General features: G+C 40.2%; 1 protein-coding gene across 4 annotated transcripts in view; it reads left to right on the plus strand.

Annotated features, from left to right (window-relative positions):
* Positions 1-26,208, plus strand: part of MYLK3 (myosin light chain kinase 3) — a 37,006-nt gene that overhangs the window by 5,896 nt on the left and 4,902 nt on the right. Inside the window, exons 1-11 of one of the 4 annotated variants that reach the window (XM_059824661.1) lie at positions 7,999-8,628; positions 11,966-12,056; positions 13,364-13,802; positions 16,696-17,267; positions 19,088-19,193; positions 20,323-20,416; positions 20,737-20,846; positions 22,132-22,273; positions 23,298-23,368; positions 24,774-24,902; positions 25,924-26,076. In XM_059824661.1, the coding sequence (XP_059680644.1) occupies positions 8,116-8,628; positions 11,966-12,056; positions 13,364-13,802; positions 16,696-17,267; positions 19,088-19,193; positions 20,323-20,416; positions 20,737-20,846; positions 22,132-22,273; positions 23,298-23,368; positions 24,774-24,902; positions 25,924-26,076 (2,420 nt within the window). In that variant the 5' untranslated portion in view covers positions 7,999-8,115. Of the gene's footprint in view, positions 1-7,998; positions 8,629-10,817; positions 10,956-11,965; positions 12,057-13,363; positions 13,803-16,695; positions 17,268-19,087; positions 19,194-20,322; positions 20,417-20,736; positions 20,847-22,131; positions 22,274-23,297; positions 23,369-24,773; positions 24,903-25,923; positions 26,077-26,208 lie in introns of those variants that run through there. The other 3 variants (XM_059824663.1, XM_059824664.1, XM_059824662.1) reach the window with 3 other exon arrangements.

A 26,208-nucleotide genomic window follows, 5' to 3' on the forward strand; every position in this document is an offset into this window, starting at 1 on the left:
AGACTTTTGCCAGGTGTAACTTGCTGTCCCAGTTCTCACCTCCCTGCAGAATATTCTGCAGTTTTTTCCAGCATCTTGCCCAGAATTTTAACTCCTCTCCTAATTTCTCACACTGAGAAGATCTTGATGTACTGTTACTAGACGTGTGGCTGGCACTGCCCTACTGCCCTTTAGTGACAGCTACTCCTGATATCAACTAATACGAAATCCAAACCACTTATATCCTGGATCTTTTATCAACAGTGTTATTTGCTTGCTTTCCTCTGATTTTGCTTTATGGTGCCAGCACTTGGTGCTGTTTTTTAATCTAATGCTGCTTATCAGCGTATCTGTGTTTACACTACAGCTGTCTCTGCAATGCATCTGGAGATGAATTTCTCACTGATCTAATAGCAGAATTGCAAAATTGATGGTTTAGTAGTTTTAATTCATGAGCTTCTTATGAGTCCAGAGAACCTTGAATGTGGTTGCTTAAAATTAATATTCTGGAGTCTGTTGGCTGTTGATTTAAGGTAGCAAGGTGGTTCAGAAGCAAAACTTCCTGAGTTCTGATAGAAGCACAGGGCGGGTACTTATTGCTCTGGGAGTGAAAATGCCTGCACCAAATGTGCTGTGGATTTCTGGTTTTACTAGATGTTTGTACTGAGATACCAACTTAAGATGGAAAAATGGATCACTGTGCTTAGTCATACCACTGGGGCCATAACTCAAGGCTTCTAATTCACACCCAACTGTTCTTAAACTATCTGCTTTAGAGAGATAAACTTAAAAAAAAATGCCTTCTCATTCCTTGCTCTGGGAAACTTGATGCCTGTTGTTAGCTGCTTTCTGCAGTTCCACTTGCATGCAGTATAATTCTCTTTTAGACAAGCTTTTCTGTAGATGACGTTCTTTTGTTTGTTTCCTCTCTTTCTTCCAACTTGATGAAAGCTCTTATAAATTTAGCTGGAGCTCTTTTGCACATCTGAAATTAATAAAGCATTTTCTGTGGTTTTTGCCAGATGTTGAAACATTCACCTAAAGGAGTGCAAGTAGCTTCTCTCCGAGTATTTGATTACTGAGAAGAGATGGCAAAACCACCAGCTTTTGTACCTAAACTCTCTTACTCTGAATCCTTTTCAAAGCAGAGTTTGTGTTGAGACTAATCCTGAACTGATGAAGTTATTCCTGTGTTTGTGAATGACGTCAAAGCAAAATGTCAGAGGGGTCTAAATCAGCAGGTGAATATAGAACATAACAGACTTCATTATAGGATAGATGACTATTTACTTGATCTAGAATTTCTTTAATATGGTGTTCTGGTTATTACTGGGGAATAGCAATATCAAGGAGTGTTCTTACTTATAAAAAATAAAAAATCCCCTCATTGTTAGGTTCCTGTAAAGACCATTATTAGCAAGGAACACTGAGCACAGTACTTGGTGTTTGTTGTACCGCAATGATAACTGTTGGATGGAAATGTGAAAGAGAAAAAATCAGTAACTGAGACTGCAGCTTGCACAAGGCCTGAAACGATGGCATTAACTGCTTTTGCAAGTGCTTGGGAAAAGTTTCCACAAGCGTGTGTCAGTAGCCAAGGCACGCTCAAATACTGTCAAGTGCTTTGTGAGTGGCTGGAGGCTGCCCCTCATGTGGCCGTCCATGAACACTTCGTTCACTTAATTCCAGTGCAGTCTGACATGATTTGAGGTGTTTGTGTGTTTTAGCGTTCAAACACTTAAATCTATGCAATGTAAAATTGTGCTGGAGGTGATCATACTTCAGTCAGTAACTATGAAGGGTGGAAGGGTAGTTGGGGGAACAGTATTACTGCCTTTTAACTTTGGAAATATGAGTGGAGGAGCCAAGAAAATAATTGGATATATTCTTACAGCAATTGTCAGTTTTGTGTTGAGAAAGGTGAAGTTGGAAACGATGCTTACAAATTAGCAAGGTAGTACAGCTCTGCGTGTGCATTTTTGTGGTAATTTTTCAAACTTGAAGCTGAAAAGATCTTCTGAAGTAGGAAGGGGACAGAAGACAACACAAAGCACAGTGCAATTTGGTGATTTTCATCTCCTCAAACAAAAGCATGTTGCTGGCAAAGCAGAGACTTTTCTGAGGGATTTGATTTGAAGCCAGTCAAATTTCAAGTCAACGAGAACAATTGTGCTGGTTTCGATGTGTTTTGGAGTGAACTCTGGATTATGTAAGTTTTTTTTCCAAAAAGTTGACTGTCTAGAAATAACCCTTTCATATGCAACAGATATGTTCCCTATATATTTATACCGAGAGAGTGTCACATCACTTCCAGTGACAAGAATTGTCTTTTACTGGTTTTATTCCTATTAGCATTACTGCACAGCCAAGGCTACTCTTCTACATTACATTAGATCCCTACTGACTTACAGCTATTTGTACCTGAGCAAACTGCTGTAGACAGAAGAGCTTTTGGCAGGTGTAAAAGGTGCCTTAGGGTTTTGTGCTGAGTTCCTAGTAGTAGTGAGAAAGAATCTTGCAAATGAAAGGCTTCTTGAATCCAAGGGTAGTTTTTGTGGCTGACCATTAGAATCAGCAGGCTTTATGAGGAACTGACTGCATGAGATATAAAATCACTGAAATTCAGGGAAAGCAGAATGAGCAGCATGACTTTTCTGTTCAGTTTCCAGAGAAGAGCTCTTTGTTGAAGGGTGTGGAGGCATGGGAGGGTGAATCATTACCACCACATCAGGGAAACATCACTGATGACCAGCCTTCTGGTCCAAGTTGGTAAAATAGTTTAGTAGCTGCTTGTTTGTTTTTTTTTTTTAAAAAAAAAAAAGTTTGAAAGAATGAGAATTAAAAGTAATGAGACAGCTTCTTAATGTGATTTCTGTGGGTTGTTACTTAGTGGTGAGAATAAGCTCTGGGGGTCAAGTGAGTGAATGGGGATGGGCAGCAAGTGCTCTCTTGGCACCCTGAGAGGCAAAGTAACCTGGAGGAAGGACTTAAAGGTTCTTGTTAAGCCATGTGGGCAAATGGTAAACAGTGTTATCTAGTAATCTTGTCACTTTGTAAATGAAATGTCATAATCGATCTGTTCAGCTATCCGCTGTCAGCTGCTTGACAGAGATGCATTACAATACTACGCATGATCTCAGATTCATTAACCTGTCCTTAGCTGTGCCACAGCCTGGGAGCATTATACTTAGATTCAGTTGTTCGCAATGGAATAAAAAAAGAAGGGGGGAAGAAGTCAAGACTTGCAAGAGAGTATTGCATAACCTACTTACTGTGTTAACAGTTTTCTGTCATTAAGCACATACAGAAAGAAAAAAAAAAGAGTTTATATAGTGATTGTTAAGATTTAGTTGATCTAGTCCTACAGTAACATTGTACTCTTGTTAGCTAGGCAATAGGGAAATGTATCATGGCAGGGTCACTTGGGGAGACTGATAGTGCTTTATAGACCCTTTTACTGTGCAGGTGGATTTCAACCAACAGCTGACACTACTAATGTGCTAAATGTCAGGTTCTTGGCCTTCTAAAGCAGGTGTGGGCCAGTTCCTAGTACACCACCAAATATGGCAGATGGACATCTTTTGTCTGATCTCAGCAGGAAACACAACTATTTGATTAGATAGACTTATCCAGACTGTGTGGCTTATTTTGCCCTTGGAAGTTATTTCTCTAAATTAGAGCCAATGCCCATTTCAGTGCTTGCCATTTGTCGTGAGAATTGGTCTCTTGCTGCACCATTACTCTGTGGACGTGATTTATTACCTTTCATGTGTCTAGGAAACATGCTGTTCATGAGGAATTACTTACTGGTGTAGGGCTTAATTTTTCAAAAGTTTAGGTACCCTAGAAAAGTTTAGTTACCCTTTCATTTGCTGGGGGGAAGACTAAGAAGTGATGTTAATGACGTGCAGCAACTAGATGTAGATTTTCAGTGTCACTTGAAAAAGCTGGCAGCTGGTTTCTAAATATGTGAAAGATATTTGTTAGTATTTTTTTGCCTGATTAGTGTTTAGCAGATGTAGCCAGATTGTTTTGAGCATATCTGCTGTTTGGTTTTTTCTTTTTGTAGGGTCTTGATGTTTTACTACATTGAGTTCTTCATCTCCTTAGAACTCTGTCACATTGCAACCATTGCAAACTTCTCCCAAAGCCCCCAAGTTCTCTATAAAACTTTGGCTTTGTTTTGGCCTTTTAAAAGGTTATTTTTTCATTTACCTACATGTTTTCAGCCATCTCCAGTTTTACTATGTTGTTGGAAGCAATGCAATTATCTAATGAGATGATCTGTTTGAGCAGCTGGTTTAACCTGTGTGACATTTCTTGTTTGGGATATAAGCCTCTGCTGTCACTTTAGTACATACTGTAGATTTTTTTTAAACTTTTTTTTTCCTCTTCACCCTGTCTTTTTGTGGGGTTTTTTTTTTCCTTCCTTCCTTTGGGTCAGAGCTAGCAAGGAGGGATCATAACTGAACTGCCATATCATAGATTCTTTGTGTTGAATATGAATTTTTCTCTTGTTTTCTGACATCTCTCTTTCCCAACTGGGAGAGTGTGCGTAGGGTTGAAGCCAAAGAAGAATAAACTCTCATTTCCCCCTTGAGAATAGAAGTGTCTTTGGCATCATCAGTTCAAGGTCACTTGCAGTTCTGGTTCTCCAGCATTTATGTTCCTTTTCTCTGGCACTCCTGAGATACCTTTAAAATATCTCCAAGCTATCAAATGTCCTAGAAGTTCATTTCAGTTCAGCTCTTAATGGAATGGAAGCAGTTGCCTACACACTCCAGATCACAGTGGTCATTTTTTATTACCTGGAAGAAACAAGCAGAAATCCCCAGGAGACCGATTATCATCAGAAGCTTTGTTCAGGTTACATCCAGACCGTGATGGAGTCTTGTGGCTCACCAGTTCGTTTTGCCAGTGACAACATGGGGTGACTGAGCACAGCTCTGCAGTCTACAGAGGTCCTGCAAGACTCACTGGTATTCGTTGCTCATACAACACTCTAAGTTCTTCAGATGTAATTTGAGGAGTATTGAAGATGAAGCAACGTGTGTTGCAATATGTAAGTGCAAAATGTCATTATAAGCAATAGCTCCTCACAAAGAAAAAGTGAGTTTAATAGGCTTTTACATTTGTTACAATAGCTGTACTTTTTTGTGATGTCTGAAGATGGGTATACTATGTTCTGCAATATGGAGTCAGGCAATTTAGGATTTTACTCTTTTTTGGTAAGTACTGAAAAGCTTGAGACTGCAATGGAACTGAATGCTCTCTTCAGGCTGCTCAAGCAAGATGCAAACATTGGGCACTAAATCAATGTTCTGAACAAAAATTGCCTTCTATTGTAATTCAAAGCAAAAGGAATAAAAGATTTTTTTTGCCAGAATTTGAGCATATTATCATCCTGAAGACAAAACAGTCAGATCTGTTGGAGCCATTTTTTCTTTTTGTGTGTTTACCACAAGTTTAAAAGGGGAGAGAGGGGGGAAGGAAATTAAAAGAAGAAAGAAAAGCTGACCTTTATAACTTTGTGACAGATGTTCAAAACTTCTCACTATGGGCCAAATGATGCTTCCTTCTTTTCTATCCTTCATCCCACCCATAATTTTGCAGTTGCTTACGGATACACAGTACGATGTAAGTAGTCTTATAAGTCAAACAACCATATCTGATAGGAGGCAGCTTTGGCCGTTTCTTCCCTGTATGTACCTCAGACAACACTAGCAAAGAATATTTGCTGCATGTGGCAAGAACTCTCCATAATGCATTATCTTACACATCTCACAGTGCACTGTATGAGTAGGTATCAGGTGGTGAAAACTGTTCCATAGAGCTGGAATACACAGTGCATGTGGCTGAATCTGGAGGAGCAAGAGATGGTGTTTGTGCCTTGAGTTGCAGTCAGACAAGTCTGCTTGTGTAAGCTAATAGAAATTCAGAGATTTCCTTTTTGTTTTTTGAAGTCCCCTTTTCTTGTTTTACACAGCATTTACCATTAGAGTCCATTGTATGTGAGGAGGATTAAATAATCAGTTATATGAATAGTAACACTAGTAAATAACAATGGGGCAGCGTTAATGCTTTTGGCTCTCAATTGTTAAATAATTAAGAAGGTTCAAGATTTCAAAAGACTCCCATTTGCCCACAAACGCACGCAGAGGCCAGTTGTGCACTTTTATTGTACTTGCATTGTTTCACGACCGTGCATGCTGTGCCTGTAATAACACACTGCTGGTGGCAATTTAAGTATGCAACTGTGGATGACTTTCTGTGGCTAGGTTTCCTTATTGAAATATTTGCTGCAAGTTGTCTAACTTTAAATATAACAATCAAATACTCTACCTTTTTCTTTTTGTCCCTAAGAGGACAACATTCAGCTGATACTCTTGATTTAGTAAAAATGTTTACTGTTTTGATTATTTGTCATCAAATATGTTTGTAGGCTTGGAAGAATTAATTACATAAAGGCATTTGGCTGAAAACTCTGATTCTTTAAATGCAGTAGTAGAGCTGCAAAGCTTTTATTGCCAATGTCCTATATTTTTACGATAGAGCTGTATATTTTACTGCATTGTATGCTTGATTATCAAAATGAGATTATATGGGGTATCATAAAACTTATGGCATACTATCCCAGACCACTGTGAAAACACTAGTGACTTATTTTTTTGATCAGGAGACGTGACATGACATGAAATGCTGATTCCCATCAGCTTTCACAGGCCAAGTTTTGTTATAAAGTCATTGCTTGGTATTCAAACTCTCCCTTGAAGGTGATGAACAGTCCAAGTATTAAAGCTTTTGCTATCTTTTGTAAAGCCAGTTGTTGGCCTCTAAATGTCACACAACCACCAGGTTGGCTATTATTGTTTGGTGGCCTTGGTAGACATAAAATATTTTTTTATTGTAAAGGTAAAAAATCTTGTCTTACAGAAGTGGCAAGGACTTAACATCTTCTCGAGAGGCAAAGGGATGCTCAGTGTCCCAGAGTCCATGGTTTTGATGTGGTTCCATTGTTCTGTCGCACCAGGACTCCTGTGGCAGCAGGATTTCCCCACTGCTATCTTCCCCTGCTCTACATACATACAGCAGTGAAAAGGGACCTGGGAGAACTAGGTGCAGTCATTTGACACAGTCTCATGTCTGGCGTGGGACAAACTGCTTTATCTCTTGATGCCGCAATTCATCCTCTGTGGAAGAGGACTGACTCTTGTTCTGTGTTGTATTGTAAGGATACATTCATTAATGTTTCTAAAGCATTCAGAACTGTGGCAGTGGGGGCTGTGCGAGTATAAAGTGACTACCTTTCTGTTCTCTAGTGACTGCCCGTAATTTTTGTAGTAGACATGCTGTGATTCAGAAGTGAAAGCAAGTCAGTAACAAATCTTTTAAATAAGATTTATGATTTAATAATTTTGTTGCTAGTAGTTGGACTAATTCTGCTGTGCCTTCATGAAGATTATTTTTTTCCACTCAGTTCACTTTCATAGCCTGGGAGAAAGATTTAATTTTAGAAGTTTCAGTTGACAAAGACATGCTGGTGCTAGATAAGTATTTCAGATCCTTGTCATTGTACTCTATTTTTAAATTTGAGTGCCAGCCAACCTAAAGAGCACACCCTGTGTCTATGCTGGGTGCTCTGCATCTGTGCTACAAAGCTGAATTTTTCCAAGCCTTAGCACAAGGCTACCCAATTTACTTTTATATTTTTCCTATTTAATGAAGAGAAATGCTCTAGCAAGTTCTTCTCATTATCACAGAACTAAAACTGGTCATAAAAACAATCCTTCTTCCTTCAGAGGTCTGCTCAGGCATTGGCAATTGTTAAGATGCTTGCCTATCAACAGCCACTCGAGAGAGAATTTTTAAATGGTTTTGTGACGTCAAGGAGGCCCAAGAAAATACAGTCTGGTGCCAAATTACCTCCATCATTGAAAGCACACAGTAAGAAATAGATAACAGAGAAATAAATCTTTTGTGCAGAAGCTATCTCATGATATGCTCTAGCGACTCCAGTAAGTGAGGTTGTCTGGTGTAGGAATAGCTGAGGAAGATGAACTTTCAGACCCTCCTTTTCTAATTTATGATTAATGAAAAGCCAGCCTAATCTATCTGACATCCTGCTGTCTGGACAGAATGTCTGCGGGTAGCTTGGACCTTGCAGAGGAAAATGCCCTGACAAAGTTACAGCCTACAAAAGTGAACAGTTTAAGTATGATGGACAAAAAACTGAATCTCTTGAATGAAAAGTTGGACAAACTGTTGCATTTCCAAGAAGATCTGACAGGCAAACTGCAGCGAGTTAACAAAGGCATTGATGATGTAGAAAAAGGCATTAACAAGCTAACAGCATCCCGTGCAGCTCCTGATGAGACAGATGCAATGAAAAAAGGCCTAAAGGTATCGGACAGTACTCACCAGACTGATGTCCAGAGCATATGCTCAGAAGTGTTGAAATTGATGAAAGCTGCCCAGCTAGATGCCTCAAAGCATAAGGAGAGGCTGGCAAAGATAGAGAAAAGGGTTGATACACTGGATAAAGTTATTACATTTGTGGGAGAAGTATTAAAAAATTCTAAAGTAGTGGATTTCATTCTCAAAGGCATTGTGCCCTGGAAGAAGGGGAGTCTGCTGGAAATCCTTGTTGAGGTTGGTTTTGTTTTACTATTCTTCATATTTTTCTTTATGACGTAGCAGGGCTTTAGGCTCTCCTGCCGATTTCTTGCATAACGTATAATTCAGGTTTTCCTTTCAGTATTGCTGTTACAGGTTACTGCTGTGACCTTTGAATTGCAAGCCTCTTAAGGCAGAGACCAAGGCTCAAAACATGCCTTACAGTCTTATGTCTGAGGTTCCCAAAGTGTGCCAGGCAATTCCGTAACAAATATGAGGAGTAGATTGCTACTGTAAAGGAAAATTCAATTTCTAGCAATGTTATTCAAATTAGTGGCTGAATTGAGGCCCCAGTGAAAGGTATGAGTAACATACTGGAAGCATTTTGTGTTGGAAGAAGCTTCTATTTTCTTGCTTGATCATGAATTCTGAACACAGTGCCAGTTACTAAAACCTGTGCTGACTTATGGTCATATTACTGAGCAGATTTATATGTCCTTAAGCATCTAAATTGTCTTTAGCTACATCTTTATGATGAACTGTGACTTTATCAACTCCATCGAGATTGTTCACTCCTCAAATCAAGTAGTTCTCGTGTTTGTAAGTTCCTAGACATCAATTCCTAAGCATTTCTTAATTATTGAGGACAGTGAGGGAGGAACAGGCAAGACTGGTACGTAGTTGATATGGTGTTTTGGAATCGATTAACCTTGTTTTTAAAAGTTACAGACATCTGGAGTTAGTTTTAGCTAATGGGAGTTTTCAGTTTTCACTATGGCTTGTATCCCACAGTGGGAAAGAAGGGAGGGAAAACTGCAAGAGTTTTGATTGTTAGGAATAGGTTTGTTTGTTCCAAGAATCTCCTTGTATGTACAGTAAAGAGAACTTAGCTCAAATGCAGATGTTCATTTTTAAGTGCCAGAGGCTGACAAGTGAGCTAGACTGTTAGGAGACAGAAGAATTTATAGAGAGTTTCCGTTAGTGTTGAGAACAACAAATCGTACATTAGGTATCGGTCTCAATTCTGGATAGAGATGAAGCTTGTACTTGCTTGCAGTTCCAATTTCAGTTCTACAGATTTTTGGAGAAATTGAGAAGTTTGATACGTTTAGGTTAAGGCTGCACTGTAACAAGTTACGGCCTGCAGTCACGGCAAAATGCCTGGAGGCAGATGCAGTCCTTTGCAGGGTTTACACCTTGAACAGAACTGACAGTGCACAGTGTATCGATGGCCAGGTGAAGATGAGTATAAAGATGATAAACTAACTTCATTTCCGGATTACCAGTTTCCAAGTGAAAAGAGCAGTAAGGAGGGATGTAAATAAAGGGAGGTGATGTGAGGGATGCTGGAGGAATGTTTCACACGGACTTCTAGCATACTGTTGGGATTAGTTGTCACTAGCCACTATGCACTGCCTCCTCATCAGTGTTTGCAAAAGAAGGGATTGAAGGAGGTCAGAACTTGATCCAGGTTTTATGGATAGGTGGATAGAGACTGAGAGGTGAAATGACCTGCTGCTGGTGACCTGATGGACTAGGATGGGGTGGAGGTCTGTGTCCCAGGCTCTAACCAGGCAACGTGTATTGGGCAAGCAGAGAGTTTTATGGCTAACTCCAGTTTTGCAATATGACTGTCATTGTTCTCTTTGTTTCCGGTCATGAACAGTTTTTGAACTTGGAGCATAAGGTCAGTTATAAGACCTTAAGATATGTCTATACTCTGATCACAGGCTGCTGAGTGATATTTGAACTAGGCTTGAATTAGTGAGGTAGCGTATGTACGTGACCTAGCTGAGGTAACGTGGAGCAAAGCATGGGTGAATTTAAAAACAAATTGGCTTGTGCTGAGCCATGTGCTAACTTTGGTCTAGTTTTTGCAGCCTGTTTTGTGATAGTGGTATAGACATGTCCAAAGAGCTCCACAGTTGTACAGGGGTTGCACACAAAAATAATTTGCTACCTGCTTGTTTCTGTTTTCCCCCCTTGGCTGTTTTGTAACAGTGTGCTGCTTATCGTGGAGCTGGCTTAGTGCAAGGTTACTCAGTATGGGGATGGGAATGGGGAGGTCATGTTTTCATTTCTGGGTGAAGCTGTTTGTTGATGGTACGGCAGCATTCCAGGGATGCCATGGGAATGCTTATGGAAGAAGTTTTGCAGGGTTGGAGTCAAATCAATAAAAGACTATGAATCGAGCTTCATAGGATCCAAACCTCTAACTTCTTATTTAAAAAACAAACAGACAGAAAAAACTCACCAGCATTAAACTGTCACTTATCCAAGGCTTTCTTTGCACATAGGATTTTGCAAGAATAATGTTCCCCCTGGTCATTGTTGCAGGTTTGCTTAGAGCTGTAATAAAAATGGTAATGAATTTTTTACTACTTCTACTCTTTGGATGTTTTGGTTTTTGGGAACTGGGGGTGAGGGGAGCTCTGTTTTGGAATCCATATGGTTGGAGCATGAAAAACTTAATCCTTTACTGCTTTTACTAACAGATGAAGGGGGTGATTTGCAGCAGTCTTATAATCAGAGTTATCTGCAGAAATATTTTATATGTTGCTTATTTGCTTGTACAAATAAGGATAGGAAGCTGCTCATCACTAGGTTTTAACTATACACTAACAAAGAAATATGTTATGCCTTTTCTTATTTTTGTGTCATGCTTTTTGCTAAATATTAGTTACTTAGTGTTAATTGATGACAAATGTATTGCTGTGTAAAGTGTTTAGTGGTGCTATTACAAAATATCCCTCCTCTGTCCTTTCTTAATTGGAGGAAAAAATTTGCTTAAAAGTAAAATCTGCTACTAAAAGACAAGAAGTCTGTTTTTAACCATGCCAAAGGTGACATGCGTAATGTCAAGTAGATACACAAGAGTTACCATAAAGCTAGAGGTTCTTTTTTGGTTTCACCTCTATCATAGCTCAAATCATGACTCTTCAGATGCCTTGAGACAAATATGTTAACAATATCTTCAGAGACATTACTTATCTTTCAGCCACCAGCCAAAATGCAACAGAAACACATTACCATTTCTTCTTCTAATTTCTCTATTATGCTTCACATGTTAAGGTTTTTAATCAATATGAGTAAAGATCACAGGAGGCAAAATCTCTGACGGTCAAAATCTTGGAAAGCAGTGAGCTAATGTATTATTCTGTGTCATCTTGGTTTAGAAGTATGCCTGTCTGCAAAAGCGGGGAGAGAGTGGAAGGAGGGAGTAAACACAGTAGTAACTAAAAAAAAATTAGAAGATCAGAGGTGTTAGTGTCCATTTTACAGAGTCTGAATACCTACATAGTAGGAGGAACCTAGTGGGAAATAAACATTCTTGGCCATAACTGTTATTTTTGTGTTCTCCTGTCATTTTTAGGCCAAAGATAAGCCTGAGGAGAGTGGTGCAAAACCTAAGCATGTGCTTAGTAACAGAGGAACCCAAACTGAAAGCAAGAAGCGTCTGGAAGGTATGTATCACTCCAGGCATGCTACAAGCTTTGACTCTAGAATGTACAGCAGACAAACTGGAAATTAATAGCCTGCTATTTCCCACTACCTGAATTACTCAAATGTAACTGAGTAATTTTGTCCAGCAGTACTGGGAAAATAGAGATGTTCTCACCTCCTCCGCAAGAACATCTGTTCCCCAGATCCAGCCCAACAAAACCCTAGAAGATAAAGAAAATAAAAGCAGCACCTCTGTTTGGCTGCACAGATTATTTTTTTGCTTTGAAATGACAGTGAGCTTAATTGAGAGGGCAGTACTTGTTTGGAGATACCACAAAGGTAGTGGCAATATCACATAGCAAACCTAAAAAATTCTTTTCCCTTAACACATCTGAACTAGCCCTCCCTCCTCCCCCTCTCTTGAAACAGGGACATGTTGACATTGGGAATATCTTTTTTGAACGGCAAGTTTCATTGCCATGTCAGGGCTAGATTTCTATTTAGGGTGCATCTGTCAGGGCATTGCCTTATTGCATCCATTATTAATGCCTGTGGAGTTGCAACAGGGGTGAACGTGATGTTGAGCAGTCCCTGTCATGCTGTTGTCTTCACAAATTGCCAGCGAATCCTTTAAATTATGGATGATCCCCTTTTTAGCTTCATCATTTAGGAAGTGACAAACATAAAGTAGACAATTGGTCACAATTCTGATTCAAAAGCAACTTAGGGCTGTGATCTAATGTCGATAGCTGGTGACCTGTGTATGCTGAACCCCGAAAGAAGTTAACCTAGAAATTTCCAGTGTTAGTATTTACAACCACTGTCATGAGAAGGGGCTGAAGAACCTTCTTGTCCTTTTGTGGAAAATGCAAGAGGCACTGTCTGAAGCCCCAGAATCCCTTGGAGTCTTGCTCCATGCATTTCTGCTGCTCTGATCGGGTAGAGGGTGTATCGGGTTTAGGAGGGTCCTGGATGGGTCTGCAGTGCCTGAACTCCCTGTTACATTTGCCTACAGAGTGATTTCAGATTTGAAAAGCAGTGAGCTGAGCCTTGCAGTTTTCTTGTTTGCTTTATGGAAATCCAAGTTCAATCTGTAACACTGCTGGAAAGCCAGCAGAGCAGTTAAACCTCTGATTAAGCCATGAGCATTAATAATGCTGTCTCAAGCCTGCTGGTGTAAGGATTTTAAACCTTTCAGGGGGTTTCTTGCTACTTTTCAGATGCATGTAACTGCGTAGGTTATTTTGAATGGTGGGTTACTTTACTCCCTCTCTGTTTTGCTGTTGCGTTTGTCAAGGATGGTTTATTAATGGTTTCTTTTATTCAGAGACAAAAAGTGGGAAAAAACTGGATGAAAACAAGGGCGCATGTGAGAAGGTGAACACTTCTAGTGCTGTAGCCCACAAAGCTGACTCCAAACCCCAAGTTAAAGAGAGGACAGCGCAGCAGCAAGCAGTAGAAGGTGCTGGCAAAACATATAGCTCTAAGAGCTGTCAACAGCAAAAGGACGTTGGTGTCAAAGCTTTGAATCAACACAACGGTCTTCCCTTTGTAAATCAAGATCGTGTAGGCAACCAAAATGTTCCTGCTAAAGCACACGATATGGACAGAGCCCCACACCTAGATGAGTGTCACAGGCAGCTTGTTCATCAGAAGCTCAGAGAGAATGAAAACAAACCTCCATCGTCGAGAGCGGCATCCCAGGAAGCTGTGCCCTCCACATCCCAGGCTATATCTGGCACAGGGTGTGAAGTGACACATACCAGGTAATGGCCTTGTTGGTAGCTTTCTGTGTGATCTGAAACCATTTCATGTGTTAGAAGGAATAAAAGGAAAGCCGGGTCATTAAAGGAGGCAGCTCCTGCTAAGACATGATCCAGGGGAAAAACAGCCATGCTGGGATAGGAGTGGTGAGACCTTATAAATGGTTAAGGCAAAAAACTCAAAAGCAGCAAGGGCCCTGTGTAAATTTTTATGAAGCCAAGGAGTCAGAGGGCAAGATGTACGGGAGATTTTTTTATATGATCAGGGGCTTCTGTGTATTGGAGATAGAAAGATGACTGCTCTAGTATAGCTCAAGTAGTTGGGCATTTATAAACCACTCGCTCCTTTCCAACTCCTCTGTTTCTATAACCGTGGGGGTGAAAGGAATTTGAGATATTTACTAGTATATGACAAAACCAAACTTGGTTTTTTTGCTGTCCTTGATGTTTCTGTGAATTTTTTTTTAATGCCTTGGTCACCTAAAGATACGACCAGATTGTTCATTTATTAATCTCTATTAGCCTAATCTTTTCCTCATATAGGTGTTTTGTAATATGTCTTTCATAATCCATTTCCTTTAGAATTATTTATTTAGGATTTTATTTTAATTCCATTTATTTAAATTAAAAAACCCCACACAACAAAAAAAAACCACAACCAAAAAACCCTACCAACCAGACCTCAACAGATGGAAATTCTGTGGCAAATTTTAACTGCCATGCCTTCTCTGTCTGGGCTGGTGGATATAAAATTGTTTATATATGGCTATGTGTGTATGTATGGGTGATAGACACACTCACACATACATACACACATATATATGTGTGTGTGTGTTACTTTGTGTGTGAAACTTCCCCATTGCTTGTGTGTACAAATTGGTGTCTGAAGCCCAGACAAGAACATGACACTACTTCTGTGTATGTGTACTTCAGTTTGAAAACTTTGAATTTGCAGTGGTACTTGTGAATATAGGGTGAACACTTAATTCTTCCTGTGCAATGGGTAAGTGTCTACTGGAATTCCAGGACCCTTAAAAAAAAAAAAGTGAATGAAGAATAAGTTACCAAAATGAATGAAAGTTTTCCTGATGTCAGCACATAGGCGTCACGAGGGAAAGGGCTCGTTGCGAAGGCTGGCACACTAGGATATTTTTCTCCTAAGAGGGTGAGTGTAAGGATGTGGCAGGAGAAAGTAGAAGATTTCACTACTGTGGCCTCTTTTCAAACATTCAATAACAACTTTGTGTACAGTTTATAGACATTGTTACCTCCAAATCGCTTGCTGTAATAACACCAAGAAAAGAGGGACCTCCCTGTATTTTGCCTGTGGGTTTTAGTCTCTGCTTGGTGAGCCATAGGCACTGTGCTTCAACAGCTGGAGCGGGTCGGTCCCAGCTGCCCGCCGGAGCGCTGCCTCGGTGGCTCTGCCTGTACTGTGCTTTAGAGGATGGCTCAAGGTGTTTGTGAAGCAGTGGAGGAACAGTTGGCGTTACCCCTTGGAAGTCAGTGCTGGTTGATCATGATGAACTTGGAGATAGGCAGCAGCTTCTGGAGCAGCTGGCTGATTTGGACAGGGGGGTGTCTGAGCCCCAAAGACTTTGGTTTGGGGAGGAGGAAGGCCGACAGATAACTGGAGGGCAGAACCTAGAGTAAACCCCAGGGGAAGCTGCAGCCTTCCTGCACAGGCTACCTATTATGCTTTTGTGCGTGAAGTCACATGAGGGTGGTAAACGCCTCTCTAAAACGAACGCAACTTTTAACAAAGTCTGTAAGCCCACGCAGAAGCGTCAAAAGAACATTGTGTTCCCCTGCTTGGAGAAATGCCCAAGAGTCCTGCCGAGTTCAGGCTTGTCTAGATAGCAGTGGAAGTGTTTGCTCAGAGCTGTGTTCAGCTGCTGTGATAGCTCACTCTGCTGCAGCTTAGATTCATAGCACAACGCAAGGGTGTTAAAGGTGCTGAAAATGAGAAACTTCAGACTCTTGTTATGCAAAAGCAGAAACATTTTCTTTTATAACATCTTTTGTAATAAGGTCGCTCCACTGAAAGAGGCAAAAACTTTTGTGAAAATGAGGTACATTCTCTCCTAGACATGAGAAATTTTCTTTACTTCCTGTTGTATAAAATCTTTACAACTTCACAAATTTCAATTCAGCCTCACTGAAATCAGACTGTGTGCTCATGACAGTTGGAGCAGTAACAGTTGACTCAAAAATTACGACATGCATGTCTTTGGTGGATTTTAGGAGCGTAGAGAATTGGTTTTAATCCATACTATTTTTAGGCAACACAAGAGGAAAAAAAAATATTAAACTTTTCTGGTAGCTAGAATGCCAAGGAAAATAGTATTGATGGAGTGAGAGTTGGTGAAAGTTACATTTTTAACAGAAAGCTGTGGAAAGAATGCTATCCCATCAGAAGACAAACACAGATGTTTGAGTGTGCAAGTCAGTCAGCTGGAAGGGGACTGGGATGGATGCAAACCTTTGGATTTGTAGAGCCGTATGAGCAGTCAGTCATTTAGATAATCAGCCTGTAATTTGTGAAGGCAATCTCTACCCCCTCTCTGCCAAGATGAGTGGTATTTTATTAGACCAACTGTAATAGTTGCAAAAGGTGGGTAAGCTTTCAAATGTGGGATTAACTCTTCGCAGTGTGAGACAGTGTGTTCAGCAGAAGGCAGGCGTATACACAGACAAGGACACAGAAAAAGCATCAGCATGCTTTTTGGTGCTCTTCCCTTAGTGTTGTGATTATTTCCTAAGAGGATTGATATGGTTAAATTTCTTTAATACTGTAGAAATCTGTGGTTTCAGAAGCTTATAGATTTTTCTTCCCCACAAAGTTACAAAAGGAAGGCTAGTCATCTGCATAAAATGTCAACTGGTTGCTCTGCAGGATATCCATCAATGTACATATGACTGAAATGAAAGAAAAGATTGAGATCACCAAGGAAGGAAACTTAAATGATCACAGAGGTAAAAGTCCCAAAGTAAAATCTGCATCCTCCACACCAGCAGAAGTGGAAGGAGTTGAACAGCTGCCTGACAAATTAAAACTTCAACAGAATCCGAAAAACTTCAGCACTGAGCCAAATCAAGAAGTGAAAGGGGACAATAAGCAAAATGAACTTGCACCTCAAACAGCGAAGCAACAGCCATTACTGAGCAAGCCCAAAACAGGTAAAAAGGTTGAAGAGAAATCAGAATTAAAATGCAAGCCCATAACCTCACAGAATACCTCTGCAAAGGAGCCTACGAAAGATGTGGGGGTAGAAGTGAAAATCCATCAAGAAACAGCAAAAGCAGAAGAATGCCCGACAGGTAGCAACTCTGAGAGGAGAGAATCTGAGTCTGCACCTTCAGGGGGAAGTGAAAATGATGCTGGTCAGTGTACAGGAATGGCACTAGAGAAGACTAAGTCATTGACAGCTAGCAAAGAGCTTCCCACACAGGATGAAATGATCCTCGGTAAGTTGCTCGCAGTTGCTCTCGGAAACTTTTACGTTGAGGATTTTGTGCTACTCGTGTTATATGTGTGTATATATATAACAATATATGCAACAATAGCTGGAGCAATGCTCAGTAGACCACCTGCGTCTTACAGTTCAAGAGCATTTTGTCATGGGTACCTTTGCCTATGCAAATAACAAGTGAATTAACATTTGTACAAGTTCTTTTAATAGTGATTTTCCTTTTAAAGTGTGTTCGGGGAAAAAAGTTCCTTTAAAATAAAATCGGGTGAAGTATATGCGTGATTGGAAGTAAAAGTAATTTTGAAAAAAATCCATTTTCTTTAGATGACGCATTTATTCCTTAAGATAGAGTATGCAAACCAGGTATGCTTTAGCAACTATGGACTGGAGATCCAGAGAGCAGCAAAATATTGCAGGAAGAGTATCTTGCTGTGGTCTTTGTTGTGTTGTTGGCCATAAATCTCTTCTCAGTTACTGTGTGAACACTTGATTGCATTGTTTCAGGGAGTAATCTCTCCTGGCAGCATAAATATGTGTATGTTCCAGAATGTACATACATGAGTAGATGTCCCGACCTGGATCTGGCTTTCTCAGCCGTGGCTGGAGATAAGTTGAATACATGTTAAATTGCAGCCCAAGATATCTGGAGATTAACTGTAAAAGTGCTTTGAATGGGGAACACCAAAAATGGGTTTATGGAAGCTTTACCCTAGAAAAACTTGGGCGTTAAATGTGTCATGGTTAACTGATTTAGCTTCCCATAGATAGGTTAAACCTAATGGTTGTAACATTAATGTTTGCAGCTTTAACTTGGCCGTTGTCTGCAAAAATCTTGCTGCTAGGAGAAACTTCCTGATTGTACCAGTAACTGTCATCGTTTATTGGTGCTGTGTATTTGTGCTGGGCTTTCCAGCTGCCATATAATGATTAAAAGAAGATGCAGTGTAATTTTTTCAAACTTCCAGATTTTTTTTTGCTGGTGATCTCTTCTGCTAATGCATAAACTAAGATGTTGATCTTCTAAAGGTGTCCACTGGGTTTACTGTGTTAAAAAAACAGGGTTGAGATTCAGAAGGTTGGATCTTATTCTCAGTTCTGGGCTGTTATTCTTCATCTGTGAAAGGGTGTTAGCAGTAAAAGTCCCTCACTTGAAGTAGCAGAGAGGTTTTTGATATTTTCAGCACCTCCCTTCTTAAGGCTAGCTGCAAATGCAAAGGTTATTTTACTTGCATGCCACTCTAAAAATAGTGAAGGAATCGCAATGCTTAATGTTATCCAGATACTTCAGTGCTTGTCTGAATTCCAGTAGAAGAAAAAATGATGGCGTGGTAGAGGAACACAAAGCAAAGAGAAAAGACGGGAGAGACGGTAGTGCACTTCAGTATAAAGTTCTGTTTTGAGAGTTTTGAGCAGCTCATCGGCAGCAGTCGGAGGCTGGGTTGTCCAGGCGTTTGTGTTGGCCCCCGGTGTTTCTCCCTTGGAACCCCACAGCCACAGAAGCGCTGAGGGCTGAGGTAGGGGAGGAGCTGTGTGTGCGCGTTTGTGGTCCCAGCTCTGCGTCGGCAATGCCCGTCTGAGAAAGCGGGCTCATCCCTTGAGGAACACGATGCTGAAGGTGCGGGGTGCACAAGACTAGGGTTTTGTGGAGCGGTGGATATTGGGCGCGCAGAAGGCAGTTGAGACTTCTCATTACATGTAGCAAACGCAAGGTGATGTGCATCTCCTGTGGATTGAAATCATTGGTGTGAGGGAAGTGAAATTGAGTGCAGTGATGCGTGCAGAAACGGCTCAATGACCAGCTTGTCTCCTCTTTAGATGACAGCCCTTCTCCTCCGGCTCCTTTCGAACATCGCATAGTGAGTGTCAAGCAAACAGAGGTGACAACGTGCTACTCGGTGTGTCGTCACGAAGTACTGGGAGGGTAAGTCTCCTTGTCCCTAATGCTGTACTGCTGGTGGTGGCTAAGGCATGGAGAAATGCAGTTAGCTGGAGAGCTAGAGCTGTCTTCAGATGGCTCCAGGCTGTGCATGGGTGAGGCATCTACAAACTCACTGCAGCCAGAGTGAGCAGGTTCATCCTTGCGACCTTTTGGGCTATCGCAGTTGCTGGGCTCCTTGTATCAACCTTCTGTTGATTTTGGGGGGCGTGTGTGGGGTGGCCCTTAGATGACTGGTTTCTGCCCCAGTTCCATTCTCAGACACCTGGCTGTGATCTCGGATGACTGGTTTTTGCATTTGTTACAATAATCCCGGCCACAGCTGGTGTCATGAGAAAAACCTGGAACCTTCAGGCAGACGGATTCAGAGCGTTTGAAGTCAGCAAGGCCCATTAGGTCAGGCAGCTTCCAAAATCTTTTTTCCGTGCTGAACTGCACGTTAAAGAAAACTAAGGGAGAAGTTAGAATTATTTTGACCTTACGTTTAGTTTTCACTCACAGGAAGTCTGCAGCTGCTTCAGCCTTTGTATTCTTGTATCTTTACTTATCTGACAAGAAGGCTTGATTTACAGGCTGATCCAAGCACAAATATGGCTTAATAAGTATAAGCCTGATGATGCAATAGCAGAAAGATGGTGTTTAGAAATCATCCCAAGGGGCATTAACGTATCTGGGTGACATGGGAGAGAATTTACAACATGTCAGAAATGCAGTCTGTGGAGTGGCTACAGTTACTGGTCTTATAGTCGTTTAAAAAGTTATGAGATCAGGACAGAAATATCCTTGTTAATATACCCACTAACGCATCACTGAAGGACAGCAAGCGGGTATAGTTACAGAACCGAAAAAGAATATCCTCAGGTCATCATACCGCAGTGAAATGTAGTAATACGAAGGGGGCATAGTATTTTAATGTAAGCATTGAACAACTGGCTGGAAAGATAAAACTAATCCTTCATAAGCTGAGAGAAAGAAGAGATTCATGCTGCTGGCCACCTGATTCTGTTCGCTTTGTACTGTGCTATTTTTAATCAACGGTAAGAAGAGCGGTATGAGAAGTTTCTGCGGTGAGCTGTGTTAAGCCGCTTTCCCGTCTTCTGTTTGGTATCGACAGGGGGCGCTTTGGGCAAGTTCACAAGTGCACGGAGATATCCACCGGTCTCAGCCTGGCAGCCAAAATCATAAAAGTGAAAGGAGCAAAAGAGAGGGTAACTATGTTGCTGTGAACCCAAGTGCACACACTCTAAACCTGGCCTTACTGCAAGCACCTTAACACCACTTCCCTGAATCAGCCCGTAAGAGGCAACTTGTTGTTGGGTAGTATCAACTGCTGTAAAATCTGTCTTACAAAGTCCAAGCTGCTACTTACTGTGAGCGTTTATCATCTCCCGTGTTTGTGATTAAACCTTCTGTCCACATGAGACCTGTGGTGTAGCTGTTGTTGCGTTTTACAAATAATTGTATTTGAATATATTGGAATTTAAGGAGCGTATTTTGCTCATTTTTTGTTAACTTATTATTTTTCCAGGAGGAAGTAAAAAATGAAATTAATGTCATGAACCAATTAAATCACGTGAATCTGATCCAGCTTTATGATGCTTTTGAAGCCAAAAATAGTATCACTCTAATCATGGAATAGTAAGTTTAAACAATCTCGGGAATTGTCAGATGTTTGGGTTTTCTCAGGTCACTAAAGGGAATAGGGAGTGATAATTCTGAGGTGTGAACAAGACTTGGGTGATTTCCCAGCCTAAAGAGAGAGTTGATTTCACTTTCAGAAGGAAAAAAAAAAAAATGTTTTAAAGGTAATTTCTTCAGGTTAAAAATTATATACTTGGCAAGATTACCTTTTAAACAAGTGGTAAGAAAGGCAGCTATCTTCAAGTGTATGAATGAAATGACAAGATTATTAATGAACAGAACCTCACTATGGTTCATCTTTCATTTAACTTACAGGCCCCAACATTGTCCCTAGCTACCAAATTACATAAAAGTGTTGTGGGTAAATAAAAGCTCATATTAGGGAGCGAGTGAAGGTGAGAGACCCAGACAAGAGGAGGAGTGAGGTGTTTTAAGTAGAATTAGAAAAGACATGGAGAAGGTAGGAAGGTGATTAATTATATGCATGGTCTGCCTCCTTTGAATAATTTTAGGATTAGTAAAAAAGCCTCCCTGTTTGAAGCTAAATAAGAATTTTGATCTGTATCAAATATGGAATTCACAAAAGGGAGATTTCGTGATGTGCACTTGCTGCCTTTCCTGTGTAGTGGCATATTGCTGTACAAAAACCTGAAGTTTTATTATCTAAAAACTGAGTTTCTGCTACAGAATTAATTGTTAATGACATGAAGGAAAAAAGAATACAAAATGAAATAGCAAATATAAATTATGGTAAGGCATTTAAAATGTGTATATTGAAATTAATACCTGAAGTTTTTAGCTTGCAGAACCTTGTCAGAGCTATATGCCTGATGTAATTTTCTCTTAATTTTTGTGCAGAATTAAGTCCAATTATCAGCTCATGTAAAATAACTTTCAGTTTGAGAAGTTTCATTTAGCAAATTTTATAGGTTGAAGACTTATTTTCTCTAGACTAATAAAATGAGCGAAGAATAGATACCTTGATACTCCCTCTAGGTTCTCCAGGTCCCCATCAGATCACTAGGTCATGTGGGTTTGGGTTTGACATATATCCCCCCCAAATATTAGTGATAATTTTTTTCCATTTTTGAATTTAGATTGATACTTAATTTCACTCTCAGAAATAAATCTCTTGAAGGCATTGAGACTACTGATACGCTTTATATTGGATGTGTTGTTAGGACCCTTGCTAAATTAGAGAGCTTAAATTCCCAACTTGGAAATAAATTGAGCTAATGAGGAATTTTAGGGTTTTTAATGCTTTTCTGTGTCAAAATTTTAGTCTTGATGGTGGTGAATTATTTGACCGGATTACAGATGAAAACTACAATCTAACTGAGTTGGATGCGATCCTATTTACCAAACAGATTTGTGAAGGAGTCCACTACTTGCACCAGCATTATATTCTTCATTTAGATCTGAAGGTCAGTAGTTCATACTCTCCCCTCTTTAGCGATGCTATGGTTTGGACCACCACAGAGTCTCTAATTACAAGAGTCATTTCTCATTTCACGGACTTATGTCATAAAGAAATAGACTTACTTAATTCAATAGCCACGATGAATGGAGCTCTAGAGATTCATTACTTTTTTTTCAATGTCTATTTGGTATCTTGCTCAGAATAGTGAAATAAACAGGATTCTGTGCTTTTTGCCTCTCATAAATCAGAAGGTTTTCATTCTGTGTGGAATTAAACAATGCCCTTTTGTCATCAATGAAAAAAATACACCCAAAAACTTCTTTGACTAAAAATGCCTGCAGTCTTCCCTCCACTTCCCTCTACCCCCTTGTAACTGTGTTCAGAAACCTATTCAGTCATCTTCCTATTGTTTTTACTTTTCACTGCCTGGAATTGCAGTAAAATGACAATGTTTTCCTAATGACCCCTCAACAACTGATCTTTTTGAACAGAAATACCAACTGATTTTTTTTTTTTGCTTGTTTATACAGCGCCTTACACAAATGATACTAGACTTGACTGGCCTGTAGACAGTTTTGCAGTTGGAATAAGTTTGGATACCATCATCCCCCCCATCCCCACCTTGAAAAAAACAAATTTTTGCCTTAGTGGGCAAACCGAAGGATGCATTTGGCATGTTTCTTGTGGCTTTTTATGGACTTACTTTTTTGCTTAAGGAGTAAATCCAGTGGGTAAGCCTCAACCATCAAACTGACTCTACCGTTTCAAAATCTGTTTGTCATCTATGGTGAAATACAGGACTATTGTTGTACAGGAACAGAAGTTAACCTTCTTTATGGGAGGTCCAAAACCAAACCTTTCACTAACTCGGTATGCTAATCAAATCCTTCTCTTCCATGATAGAAATAGAAGGAAAAGTATTATACTAAAAATTATAATTAAAATCTGAGATTTGTATACTCTTTTGCTGGATCTCTCTCTCAAACAGTCATACATTTAACTCAAAATACCCTCTTCTCTTTTTGTAGCCTGAAAACATACTATGTGTAAATCATACAGGAAACCAGATTAAAATTATTGACTTTGGATTAGCGAGGAGGTAAGAGAGTTCAGTTATGAATTTATTTTAAAAAACAAAACCCCACAAACCTCTGACGTGTTTTTGGTAGTTCTTGGGGGTTTTTTTTATACATTTTCGTGGCTCTAAAGAAATTCTGCTATGTGAATGAGCTAAGCAGTATGCTGCTGCAGGCATGAGTTTTCTGCTGTGTGCATTAATTATCTAATTACTTTTTCAAATAATGTTTTTATTGGATAAAGCTATACTGCTGTTCTAACTATCTCAAAATGATTCCCCATGAGAGCTTTTACTCTAGGGACTCCATGAAGGCTCTCAGAGACTTCTTGACTGCTGGGTTTTATTGTGCAGGTTCTAGTTGTGGCAATTACCTGCTAAACTCTTTACGTAAATAAGTTGATTGAAGGGGGGGGGGGGAGGGGGGAAGCATGTTTGAGGCATCCTATGTGAAACAGGAAACCCTCAGAGAAATATGCACTTTTCTCCATTCTTTTACTTTGCTCACATGAGTTTGTTAAAGGAAAGCTGTGAGAGCATGTGTCAATTCCCCTAGAATAAAAAGGAATGAGTCCTGTTACTGTAACAGTAAGAACAACAACATTTCTCTGTTTCTTTTCTAAACCCTTTGAGGCTTTTCTTAAGCCAAAACCTTGGTACATTCATGCATGTATTTACCGACGTGTGTATGTAAGTATCTGTCCAAGGATTTTTTTTTTTTTCTTTTAGAAGTATTTTATGAAAACAGAAATGGATACATTGAGTTTTTGGTTTGGGGTTTTTTTAAGTTGGGAGGGTAAAGATGTCCGTACACAGATGTAACTCCAGCTGCCATCAGTGACAATTATTACTGGTTGAGTTTTGTAATCTTTCCCTTTTAAGCAATAGAACAGAATTGTTTTCTCCCTCTATGGGATCACTGTTTAACTTGTTACCAAGCCCAAATAATCCTCTTTAGAGTCCCACCTTAGCAGTTATATTGTGCTCATATCTGTTATCCACACCTTTACACTGAGCTGTAGCTGGGTACATCCCACTAAGCAAATGCTCTCCAAACCTGTTTTAATGAAAGCTGCTTTATTTATTTTATGTTGGACAAGATCTGCTGGAAAGCATCCTGTGGAGCCTGGCAGAGAGCAAAGCTGCAGTCGCTCTGTGGGGCAGGCCTTTGCAGGTTTTATTCTCCTTGGTCTTCCTTCTGGGTTTGCTCTGGCAAAGGGCTAGCTGATGGTGTATTCACCTGAAGTCACAGCAAAATTCACCAGTTAATTTTTTTATAGACCTTAATGCTGTCCTGATTGCCTGGGTGAGTCTGCTGTGCTCGCTCTGCCATGCTCCTATGGCAAAATGCCATGCCTTGATTTTTACAAATGTGGGATGTGTTCCCCAGCCTGCTCTCAGCGGCAATGTCTCTCTCTTTCCCCTAAAGGTACAAACCTCGTGAGAAACTGAAGGTTAATTTTGGAACTCCAGAGTTCTTGGCTCCTGAAGTGGTGAACTATGACTTTGTTTCCTTCCCAACAGACATGTGGAGTGTAGGCGTCATCACGTATATGTTGTGAGTAACCCTGTGAGGGGTCACGGCGATGGCACCAAAGGCTCTGCGAAGGCACGCCAGGGGAGGGTATCTGCAGAGCAGGAATGCAGCAACCACTGAGCCCATCTGGCTGTGATTCCTCCTAATTCATTCTGTTAAAAAAAACAGTCTTTAATGCAAAGGCACCTCGCTGTGCATACAAAGTCTCTAAACAACAAATAATCCTTTTGATAAATATGTAAATGTTCTTCTCCCTTACCACCTTATTTTAGCAAGGTAAAATGGGTCAGGTCTTTTTTTTTTAAACTCAGAAAATTAATTTTCAAATTTGAGATCTGATCATTTTAGCAGCTTGGACTTGGTGTGCATCTGCACAGAGGAATTAACGTTGGGTGTTAGGCCATGGGTCTAAAAAATGTCATGTCACAAACAAGGCTAGAACTTTGCCCTGATGGTGGCTGTGGGCAGCTTGTCTGTCCAAAGTCTCTGCCTTCTGATGAGCTGACTTTGCATCCCAGAATCTTTCACAGATGCTTTCTGTGAACTGGATACATTTCTGGTTTAAATTTGTATGTTAGCCAAAACTCAGCTGAATGAAGTAATAAACAACTGAAGCAATAAATCTGGGCTTAGAGACTAATTGAAAAAAGTATGCTATTGTTCAGAATTCTGTTTAATTCAAGCCAAATATGGATATGGGCCTTCATTTAGGAAAGCTCTTGAGTCCCTCTAGCTTTCCTAGCTGGGAAGGCACTGAAGTATGTACCTAGATCCCCACTGAATTAATTTCCTTGGGGATCTATTAAAAGTGCTCCCTGACGTAGCTGAGTGAACTGCCAGAGAGTAACACTAACATTACAACTCCTTATTGCTCCAAACTGTTGGCTTATCTTGGCGGGGACTGAGAAGTGGAACACCCCCATAGCTCAGAGTCTTGCCTCTCCATAAGCTAACAATGATTACAAAGCAGAGGATTCGTAGAAGGAAAAAAGCATCTTGCATATAACTACTCATCTCCCTCCCATTCTTTCTGTTTTTTAAGGCTTAGTGGCCTGTCCCCATTCCTGGGAGAAACTGATGCAGAGACAATGAATTATGTAGTTAATTGCAGCTGGGATTTTGATGCAGAAGCATTTGAACAGCTATCGGAGGAAGCTAAGGACTTTATTTCCAGACTACTTGTGAAGGAGAAAAGGTACCTCTTTGATCGTGAGGACAGTAGCACCTAATGACATTAAGTTCCTCCTAGCTGACTGTTTGGATTGCCGCCAACAATGAGAACTTGTTACGTGACATTTTTGTATGCTGTATCTGTGCTTGCTGGGCA

Source organism: Gavia stellata, chromosome 15 (assembly GCF_030936135.1).
Source record: "Gavia stellata isolate bGavSte3 chromosome 15, bGavSte3.hap2, whole genome shotgun sequence".
Lineage (NCBI taxonomy): Eukaryota > Metazoa > Chordata > Aves > Gaviiformes > Gaviidae > Gavia > Gavia stellata.